This window comes from Cajanus cajan, chromosome 2, assembly GCF_000230855.2.
Source record: "Cajanus cajan strain Asha chromosome 2, NIPB_CcT2T_4, whole genome shotgun sequence".
NCBI lineage: Eukaryota > Viridiplantae > Streptophyta > Magnoliopsida > Fabales > Fabaceae > Cajanus > Cajanus cajan.
In genome coordinates, this window is record NC_138518.1 from 44763712 (window position 1) to 44774998 (window position 11287).

Here is an 11287-nt window from a genome sequence, read left to right on the forward strand (position 1 = left end):
CCTTTGGTCTTCGAGAGTCTTCGAGTCTTATTTCCGACCCGGACAATTTTAGGGGTCTACAATGAGTAAATAAAACAAGGATCAATACATTTTTTGAATTTTATATCATTGATTTAAGATAAATAAATATATTAAATTATTTAATAATTTATTTAAAATGTTAAATTTTAATTTCTAAGTATGTAATAAATAAATATTTATAATTTTATAAATTATATTATCATTATAAATTATAAAAATAAATAATTTAAATTATAATTTTAAATAGAATTAAGTAGATTGTTAATTATAAAATTAAGTATATATAAATAAAGATTAATTAAATATATTATTATTCGTAATATAATTATTATATATTATTATATTTTTATAATAATTTAACGGTTGAATTTACAAAATTCACATTTAATATAAAGTTATTAAGCAGTGTATAATACTTAGTAAAAGTTACACCAGTATTAATATAATCATCCCCTCTCTTTGAGAGAGAGAGAGATAGAGAGAGAGAGTGACAAAATCAAATAATTTACGAAATAACTCTTGGTAAAGTAATTCTGCTCAATAACTCATGGTGTGTGTTAAATTTCATCGATGCAATTGTTAAATAAAAAGTTGTTAAATTTTACTAATAATTAATATAAAAAAATTTAATTAGCTTTGGAATTAATTATTTGTTAATTAACAATATAATTGAAACATTAATTATTTTAAATTATTTAACTAAAATCTTATCTACAATTTAGTATATGATCTTAATATATTTGTATAACTAATATATGATTTTAAATTTGATGTGAAAATATTATGATATAATTAGAAAAGATTTTAAGTTAGTATTTTATTAATGATTGATAATTAGTAAATAAAACAAGGATAAATACATTTTTTGAATTTTATATCATTGATTTAAGATAAATAAATATATTAAATTATTTAATAATTTATTTAAAATGTTAAATTTTAATTTATAAGTATGTAATAAATAAATACTTATAATTTTATAAATTATATTATCATTATAAATTATAAAAATGAATAATTTAAATTATAATTTTAAATAAAAATAAGTAGATTGTTAATTATAAAAGTAAGTATATATAAATAACGCTTAATTAAATATATTATTATTATTATTATTATTATTATTATTATTATTATTATTCGTAATATAAAATTATTATATATTATTATTATAGTACAAGTATGAGATTGTATAGTTGAAGATGACTTAAATGAATTAATTTGTACAAGTTATACTGACAACATGCATATATATTTTGGTAGCTTATCTCATAAGAACTTCGCAGTTAAGCGTGCTTGACTTGGAGTAATGTAGGGATGGGTGACCTTCTGGGAAGTCTCCCAGAAATTGTGTAAGCAAGGATAAAACACGATAAAAAGTGAAATGTCATAAAATAGACCCCTCTTGAGAGGCCAACATCCCTAACAACGTGTAGCGTTAATAAGAGACATAAATTTTGTCACAAATAGGGATGACAAATATACCGGTACCCCAGGGTAATACCCGAACCCGTCCCGACTTTGACGGGGAATACCCGGTTTGACCGGGTACGGGTAAAACTCGATATATTAAATCGGGTACGGGTACGGGTATGTACTTACCCGCCCCGTACCCGTACCCGTACCCGTCCCGTTCCAATTTTTAATTTAATACTCACTTTCAATTTAATTATATTAAAGAATTTTAATATTTTTTTTATGTTTGATTATTTATTATAATATGAGATAGAGAAATAACCTAATTATAATTATAATATAATTAAAAAAATAATTTAAAAATATTATATTTTTAAAAAAATAAAAAATAAAAATTTGACGGGTACGGGTATTCCCGATACCCGACGGGGACGGGGATGGGGATGAAAATCACATACCCGACGGGTACGGGTATGGAGATGGGATGAGTTTGGCTCGCGGGGACGGGTACGGGTACCCGTCCCGCCCCGTTGCCATCCCTAGTCACAAATTTGTGACGGAGTTAATCTGTCACAAATTCCGTCACAAATTTGTGACGGAATTACAAATCCATCACAAATTTGTCACGAAATTTGTAATTCCGTCAACTTGATCACAAATTTGTGACGGAGTCACAAATTTGTGACGGAAAAAAGTCCCTCACTAAATTCATCACAACTTGTGACGAAAATTTATTAATTTATGAACATTTAATATTATAAATTAGTGACGGAATTTGTGATGCCTTAATTTCGTCACTGATTGTGACGGACTGAAATTATCCGTGACTAAATATTTTGTGACGCCAATTTTTGTGACGAAATCAGTTTCGTCACAAATTTTGTCACTAATTTATTTTGTGACGGATTTTAACATATTTAGTGATGGATTTTGTTCCCTCTCTAATTTTAATTTTTCTAGTAGTGCAACCTACTTCTACATACAAGATATCACTTTTCTTCAGTGGAAAAAAAGACTTTTAAAATCAGTTATTTTTTATATTTAAAATCAATTTTTTAATTGATCTTAAAAGATCCAATTTTAAAAATTGAACTTTTAAAATCAGTTATTAACCGATCTTAAAAGTGTACCTTTAAGATTGGTTATGATGATAACCAATCTTAAAAGTCTTATATTTTAAGATCAGTTATTGGGAAACCGATCTTAAAAGATGTGTCTTTTAAATGAAATCTTTTGAAGTCTCAATTTTTAAGATTGGTCATGAAATAACCGATCTTAAAAGTCAAGTTTTTAAAATCGATTATGGCGTAACCGATCTTAAAAGTGATGAACTTTTCTTAAAATATTTTGTTTGTTTTAGGAGTGTCCCATATTAAAACCTATAAATTAATAAATACTAGACAATTCAAATGTTTTCAATTAATTAAAATGTTTACATTTCCTATGTTACTTCTCAACGAATCAAATTACATACAAATGGGAAAGGATGATAAATGTCAACCATATATAACCAAAAAGTTTTAGATACATGTAATACATAAACATGTTCCATTGTTTAATGAAACATAAGTCATAACCAGTCAATGCAATAGTGAAAAATGTATCAAGAAATTTTAATCAAATTTAAGATGAGACTTAACTTGTATGTATCAAACAAGTATAAAGAAAATTACTCATCTCAAACTGTCCAACAAGACAATACAAGATTAATATATATATATATATATATATATATAAATCATTAAATAAATTAATTAAATATAGAATCTCAAACGGGAAACTAAGGCTCACTTAATGTGTGCATAAACTAAATATATAATATACAAGAATTACAAGAAGAAAAAAAAAGACAGTGAAAAAGTAAAATGTAAATGATTTGTGTAGAGTTTCTAATTCTTGTGTTGTGGCTAGGTAGGATCAAATTCCATGTAATATTGACTCTAATATGGTGCAATAATGCCTTGCCCTTCACAATTCACACAATATAATGTAGTTAAAAGAATAAAAAAAATGTATAAACACAATTATTCATACTAGGCTACTAGCTATTAGACTAACTCAAATACTATTATACCTTGCTTATAGTTCATTTTCAATTTTCGTTCCTCCAGTGCCTACACATTTTCATTATGGAAATCTATGGCTTAGCTCGAGAGATTGATCTTTATCCCAATTTCTTTTCCATAAGAGATTGTAGCCCCTAAATCGTTAAGTCCCAACTTTGATATACCCCTAGAATTGTTTAAAGAACCATTTAGTCACACTATTCATAAAATTTAAGTCTTGGAATCAAATTATTTTTAACATAGGTTCAATTCTCATTATGATCATCTTTATAATCTTTCTTATCTTTACTAAAGAAATTATTTTTAACATATGCCCTTAAACAAACCAAAAACCGAATTCAAGCACAACCAAACAATTTATAAAAAGAAAGAAGGTAAAACTCAATATAAGCAAGTAAAAGTTCAATATATAAAAATCAAAATGAGACATACTGAATTGGGGGTTATGCCACGAGCAACAACAACACTATTGATTATATATTCCAGGCTCAATCAATCAAACAATACCGAAAATAAAAGTAATTATTTTGTTGACTATTCCCAATCAAGAAACACATCAATTTATTTCATATAAGATAATGTAAATTAACTTACTTCACATAAATCACACGATGAAAATTAATTTCATCAAAAATTAAACTTCCATAAAAAAAATACCATCCTCTTTTCCTCCCAATTTAAAATTCAACAGCATGGAAACTGTTCCTGTGTTGGGATACACACTTCAATTGTCCTTGTTGTAGCGGGTCTGGTCTTGGGTCTAGGTCTTCTCGTTCTTCTCCGAGTAGTCCGAAGCGGGGGGGGGGGGGGTGCTTGCAAAGACACTCCAACGCTCAAGTAAGTGCTCGGCGTAATAAATGCGGTAGTTGAAAGTTAGTTACGTACCTCGTAGGGGTTCTATTTATAATTATCCTGGCGCAAATCTGTGACTTGGCCGAGCACACCGACACGTTCCGTTCAGATTGTGAATGATCGGTGGGCTCGGGTATTCGGCCTGGTTGTCCACGGACTCAAGTGTTCGGCCTAGTCAGCCACAAACTTGGGTGTTCGGGCTAGTCAGCTACCATGCGGTATACAACCCCCGCAGCGTCGAGGATGGGAAAGACGAAGGCGGTCTAATTATATAGGGTCGTGGTTCTCGGCATGGAATGACAGATTTTGCTTCCGACCATTAGTAGTAGTGTGCCTGATCCCAGTGTGGTCAGTTTTGCTGACCTCGGTGGTTGTACTAGGGCATGTTATGGTATTCGGCTACTGTGCCTTGCCGACCACTATAGCCGAGCCCTAAGGTTAAAAGGCCAATGACTATTAAATCTATGCGTAGATGACGCCTATGCCGAAACCTTAGCAGAATGGAGCCTGTGCCGAGCCATTGCCGAGTACGTGCTTAGTCGGACAAAGTCTACGCCGAGACCTCAACCGGATGAAGCCCATGCCGAGACCTAAGTGGTTGTAGCCTGCCATGTTGGCCTTGGCGGTTAAAAGCCCAACGTTTATTAAATTTGGACCGTTGGATGGTCCAGATCGAACGATTGTGGCTTCGAGGTGTCTTTTCACCTCCCCCCGTTTACCTTGCCTATAAATAGGGGGGTGCATGGGAAATTTACGCGCTGTAAATTTCCCGAGAGCTCTGAAACTCAAAGACTTCTCCGATCACACCGATCAAGGTAAATTTTGTATTCTTTATTTTTGGTAATAAATGGACAAAGGTTACTCCTCGGCTAGGAGCTGGACGTCGTCAGAGGCGCTGGTGCTTCGTCGGAGAGAGATGGGTCTAGCTCGAGTGAAGTGTCAAGATTGCCTCCTTTGCAATGCGAGGTGGTTTTCCCCTTGGATTTTGCCGAGTAGGAGGATAGCGGGGATGAAGTGGTTGAGGTGTCGCCACCGGTGACGTTAGTAGTGGCTTTGGCACGAGCTACTGAGGAGGATGCGAGGGGTCTCGGCCGGGTCGGTCACCATACGATATGCGTTGAGGCCGTTCACGCCGAAGCGGGTGGAGACGATTTGGAGTTTCTTGGCGATACCCGAGGCAAGGGCGTTGGTGGTCCGAGCACTCGGGTGAAGGTGAAGATTGACTACGGCACGATGGAGATGCCCGGGTACGAATGGGTGGACGGGGAGGTCGACATCTACTTCTCGTTGCTCTCCGACCAAGGATTACTAGACATGTTCGTGTCCTTGGAAAAGTGTTTTGGAAGTGGGGAAGATGAGTTTTCGTTACTTGCCGAGGCGTGCGAGGACGACGGGCCGGACATTGACTTCGTATTCTTGGAGCCGGGGCCCGATAGGGACGATTACTTTTATGCCTATATGTGCTGGTTCGAGGATCTCGGCATAAAGCTGCCCTTTGACGATTTTCAAATGGGGGTCCTTCGAGCACTAAACGTGGCGCCGACCCAACTGCACCCGAATGCTTGGGCGGCCATGCAAGCTTTTCGGAATCTGTGCCTTTAACTAGGCCTTACGCCCCGACCACTCACCTTTCTCTTTTATTATATTTGCCATCCTAGCAAACCGGTGAAGTGGGTTTCTTTGGCTCGAGTGCCGAAGCGTGGATTCTTGTCGGCGTTCACCTCGTCGTATAAGGGTTTTAAGAGTGGTTTCTTCAAAGTCCGTTGGGGGTCAGAAATGGAGAACTGTTTTTACGACCGAGAGGGATCTCCGCTGTTCCTTTTTTACTGGACGAAGCATCCGACGTGCTTTGAGGCGATGTCTGCATCGAAGCTCCCTGCCGAGGACAAGGAGATCGTGGACCTCCTTAACCAATTGCCGAAGGGGCTGCCAGTCCGAGGCCTCCTAGACATCTTTGAAACTTCAAGTTTTGAGTTTGCCTTGTTAGGTATGTGTTTTAGGCTTCGGTAACAAAGTAGTGTTTTGAATTGATGTTAAGACTTGTTTTATTGCAGGATTAATGGCCGGCCACGACTTCGACGTGACTGCAATGCTCGCGAACCGAGCAAAAAATGCTCGGACTAGTGGGAAGGTGTCGCCACTGAGGTCAGCCTTGAGGGTTCAACAGAACAAGCCTTCTAACGTGGTGATTCCCATGCCCGACCCCAAGAAGAAGGCCGGAACGTCTCGGGTGCGTCCCTCCGATCAGAATATAGAAGTGGAGCGTCCGAGCTCGTCAATGAAGCGTCAAATGCAATCGACCTTGGAGTAGTCGGGATGCGGCGCGTTTGCCATCCCGGCTGTGATGGCCGGCCACAACTTCCTGGTGTCGAACGTACAAACCGAGAACTTAGTCAGTCTGTACCTTACCACCGGCGGAGGGCTTCAATATTTGGAGGACATGTCCTTAGAGGTCGAGTACAAGCTCTTTTGTGAGCTTGATGCTCGAACCTCTCTACTTGCCAAGCACGTTATGATGAGGTCGGCCATCTCAGAAGAAAGGCTCTAGGGGCGGCTCAAGGAGGCCGAGGTGACATTGAAGGAGGCTTTGAGTGCCAACGCAAAGGCTACGGAGTCGGTTGAAGAACTGAAGAGGGCTACCGATGCCCACCGAAGGGAGGCCGACGACTTGAAGTTGGTAGTCTAGAAGACAAAAATCGAGGCCACTGCTGCTGCCGCTGAAATTGCTCGGCTGAATGAGGCCGCTGCCAAATTCAAGGCTGAGGCCATGGAAAAAATCTTGGGCCAACATGACGTCGGCTTCCAACATGCCGTTTTCCAGGCCCTCTACTTCTGTGAGGTCCCGGTTGACTTTAATTTTGATGTCAACCGGGATTTCTATGGTGGAAAGTTTATAAGCTACGCTGAATTCCCACAAGGGGCCCAGCCTGACGAAGAGGCCCCTCGGCGAGGCATTTCCACCCAGGCCCCAGTGCCGCCGACCAGGGAGGAGGAACCGATTATTGATGTGGTCGGCGATGGGAACCAGGAGGGCTCGGGAGCGGTATAGGGGGTCGGCTCTGGTAGTAGTAGGTTAGGGTTAGGATTTTTTGCTTTCCTTGTAACCGGGCCGTTAGTGCCTTTTGTAACCTTGGCCATTGGTGTCGGTATAATTTGGATTTTTTTGTGTAAGTAGCCGAACTGGTCGGCCATACTTTACTGATTATTTTTAATGGAATTTTTTTTACTTCAGTTTATAACCGAATTGTGTTTTTGGCCGAAAAGGGCAATGAATTTCATGTTTGTCATGGATTAGTAATTGGCGTGAGTGTGTTCGGTGTCGGAACGTTGGAGCACGCGATAGTGCCTGGTCGTAGCGTGCTCGGACTTCGAATGTTGGATCACGCGAGAGGGCACGGTTCACGTGCGCTCAGCTTACTCCTATGTTGGATTACGTAATTTGACGCGAATTGTGGACATACGAGTGGTTGGTTCAAGAGTGATCGGCCTGGGCGTGCTCGGCCTTGGGGTGTCGGGTCGCGATTCAATACGTGTTGGGAGTGCGTGTTTTGGCCGAAGTCAGGTATCATGTACTACCCAAAGAAGTGTGTCGATGATGTAGTATTCGGTCTAGGCATTTTCTTAAACGAAGGGGAGTACTCGGTGAGGAAAATCTGTAGGGCTCGATTGCACATGTAAGTGGTTGACCGAGGACTGCTCGGCGTCGTCGCGTGTCGTAGTGCTCACCTTGGTACATCCTTAGCCGAGGAGGGTACTCGGCGGGGAAACCTGTGGGGCTCGAGTGCACGTCGTTTGAATGGTCGGCCGAGTATTGCTCGGCATCGGCGCGTGTTGTGCTCAGCCTAGGTACATCCTTAGCCGAGGGGGGTACTCGGGAGGGAAACCTGTGGGGCTCGAGTGCACGTCGTTTGAATGGTCGACCGAGTATTGCTCGGCATCGACGCGTGTCGTGGTCAGCCTAGGTACATCCTTAACTAAGGAGGGTACTCGAGAGGGAAACTTGTAGGGCTCGAGTGCACGTCGTTTGAATGGTCGACCGAGTATTGCTCGGCGTCAGCGCATGTCGTGGTCAGCCTAGGTACATCCTTAGCCGAGGAGGGTACTCGGGAGGGAAACCTGTAGGGCTCGAGCGCTCGTCGTTTGAGTGGTCAGCCGAGGATTGCTTGGCGTAAGCGCGTATCGTCCGAGGTCAGACCTGCATGAACGCGACCTAAATGTATATATATAGTAAAACAGGGAATGTAGTGATCAGTATTCAAAAATTGTATTAATAAAGTGCCTCATTAAAAACCTTCCTGACCCAAAACCCTCCTTAGGGAAAAAAGAGTCGGCCAAGGAAAAGAATGCACTATTACATCAACTGTAATACATCTTTAAGTGTGTGGAGTTCAAAGTCCTAGGAATAGGTTCTCCTGGCAGGTATTCTAGCTTGAATGCTCCGTTGTTTAGGTTGTGTCGGACTCGGAAGGGTCCGTCCCAATTTGGGGCAAGTTTTCCTTGTCTCGGATCTTTTCTTGCTTCGCCTGTGGCTCTCCAAACAAGATCTCCCTCTCGATATTCTCTAGGCTTCACCTTGCTGTCGAATCTTCTCTTGTAGCGTTGCTTGGTGGCCTCGGCCACCACTAGTGCTTGGTCTCGAATCTCTTCCACGACGTCCAAGTTTACTCGGAGCTTGGCTTCATTGTTTGACTCGTCGAAGTGGGCTCGGCGGAATGAAGGCTCCCCAATTTCCACTGGGATCATTGCGTTGGACCCATAGACTAAGCGGAAGGGGGTTTCTCGTGTAGTCGACTGGGGTGTGCACCTATAGGCCCACATCACTTCGGGCAATTGCTCGGCCCATGCTCCTTTTGCTTCTCCTAGCCGCTTCTTAAACTCTGCTAGGATGACTTTATTGGCGGACTCGGGCTGACCGTTCGTTTGTGGGTGCTCGACCGATGTGACTTTGTGCTGTATTCCTAGGCCGGTTAGGAACTCGTTGAGTTTTTAGTCAGTGAATTGAAGGCCGTTGTCGGTCACCAGGGTATATGGGACCCCGAACCGGGTGATAATATTCTTCCACAAGAATTTCTGGACTTGATGAGCCGAAATGAATGCCAAGGGTTCGACTTCAATCCACTTGGTGAAAAGGTCCACGGCGACGATGAGGAACTTGCATTGTCCCTTGGCAACCGGGAAAGGTCCAAGTATGTCGGCCCCCAATGTAGCGAATGGCCATGCTGGGGGAATGCAATGTAGTTGCTCGGCCAGTTGGTGGATCAAGTTGCCGTGTTTCTAACATGGTTGACACTTCACAAATGTGGCGCAATCAGTGTTCATGGTCAGCCAATAGTATCCAGCTTGTAAAAGTTTGGAAACGGTCATTCTCGCTCCGGAGTGCATTCCACAAATGCCCTCGTGAACTTCTCGCATCAAGTAATCAACCTCGGTGGGGTCTAGGCACTTGAGTAGTGGAGTAGAGAAGCCACGCCTGTATAACAGATCGGCGATGACTACATATCTGCTGGCCTGCGTTCTCAACTGTTTGGCCTCGGTCGGGTCAGCCGGAGTGACCCCATTGGTGATGAATGCCTTGATTTCGACTCGCCAGTCTGGGGGGTCGCTCTGATCGGTGTGGTCGACGTCGATGCTTGCTACCACTTCCGTTTCGACACTAGGGTGGTCGATTTCTTGCTGAATGATGGTTCTTAACTGGCCCGACTTCTTGGTCGCAGCCAACCTAGCCAACTGATCGGCTCGGGTTTTGTCCTCGCGCGGGATGTGCTCGACCAACACCTCTTGAAAGTTCGCCTTCAATTTTTGATAGGCATGGTAGTACTTCATCATGTTGTGGTCTTTTACTTGGAAGTTACCGCCGCCCACTTGCTCGGCCACAACCTTGGAATCGGTTAGGCATTTGATTCTTGACACACCCATGTCTTCGGCTAGCCTGAGTCCGGCCAATAGGGCTTCATACTCGACTTGGTTGTTCGAAGCCTTGAACCGAAAGCGGAGAGATTGTTCCAAAGTTATCCCTTTGGGTCCCTCTAGAATGACCCCTGCCCCGCTGCCCTGGCAGTTTGAGGAACCGTCCACGTGGAGGGTCCACCAATGCTCTTCGAAGTGGCCGTGCGGGTGGAGTTCATTTATAAAGTCTGCTAGGCATTGGGCTTTGATTGGTCCTCTCGGCTTGAAGGTGATGTCAACTTGACAGAGCTCCACCGACCAAGCCATCATTCTTCTGACGAGTTCAGGTTTGCCTAAGACCTTGGAGATCGGGCAGTCGGTATGTACAACTACTCGGTGGCTCTGGAAATAATGCTGCAGGCGTCGGGAAGTGTGTACTAAACCGAGCGCCACTTTTTCTATCAATTGGTAACGGGTCTCGGAATCTTGTAGGAGTCGGCTGACAAAATATATGGGAGCTTAGGTGCCTTCATTTTCTTGCACCAAAACTGAGATGATCACCTCCTCGGACACAGCCAAGTATACCAGGAGCGAGCTCGAAGGGTCAGGTCTCGTGAGGGTCGTCGGCGTCGCCAAAGTCGTCTTCAAGCCTACAAAAGCCTCTTCACACGCCTCGTTCCACGAGAAATCCGAATTCTTTCGTAGAAGCTTCGTCATAGGGTTGATTTTATCGGCCAGGCGAGGGAGGAATCTGGACAAGGCAACCAACCTCCCGGACAGCCGCTGCAGTTCCTTGAGGTTGCTCGGGCTTCGCATATCTAACACGACCTGGAACTTGTCCCGATTCGCTTCTATTCCTCTCGATGATAACATAAACCCCAAGAATTTGCCTCCTTTGACCCCGAAAGTGCACTTTTCAGGGTTCAGCCTCATGTTGTGCTTGCGTAATTCACCAAAGATCTCAGCCAGGTCTGATAGGTGGTCGGCCACCGAGTTGGATTTCACCACCATATCGTCTACATATATTTCAATGTTACGCCCTATCT

The 11287-nt window shown here is 42.1% G+C and overlaps 2 protein-coding genes across 2 annotated transcripts; both read right to left on the reverse strand.

Annotated features, from left to right (window-relative positions):
• Positions 1-8711: 8711 nt before the first annotated feature.
• LOC145954943 (uncharacterized) lies at positions 8712-9098 on the reverse strand. The gene has a single exon (XM_083069635.1). The coding sequence runs from the start codon at positions 9096-9098 to the stop codon at positions 8712-8714; it is 387 nt and encodes a 128-aa protein (XP_082925761.1).
• Positions 9099-9629: 531 nt separating this feature from the next.
• LOC109816200 (uncharacterized) lies at positions 9630-10568 on the reverse strand. Its single transcript, XM_020381101.2, has one exon. The coding sequence runs from the start codon at positions 10566-10568 to the stop codon at positions 9630-9632; it is 939 nt and encodes a 312-aa protein (XP_020236690.2).
• Positions 10569-11287: the final 719 nt, after the last annotated feature.

Bases quoted from the DNA above. Each gene is read 5' to 3' on its own strand.
- LOC145954943 (XM_083069635.1), bottom strand. From the start codon at position 9,098: ATGATCCCAGTGGAAATTGGGGAGCCTTCATTCCGCCGAGCCCACTTC.
- LOC109816200 (XM_020381101.2), bottom strand. From the start codon at position 10,568: ATGGCTTGGTCGGTGGAGCTCTGTCAAGTTGACATCACCTTCAAGCCG.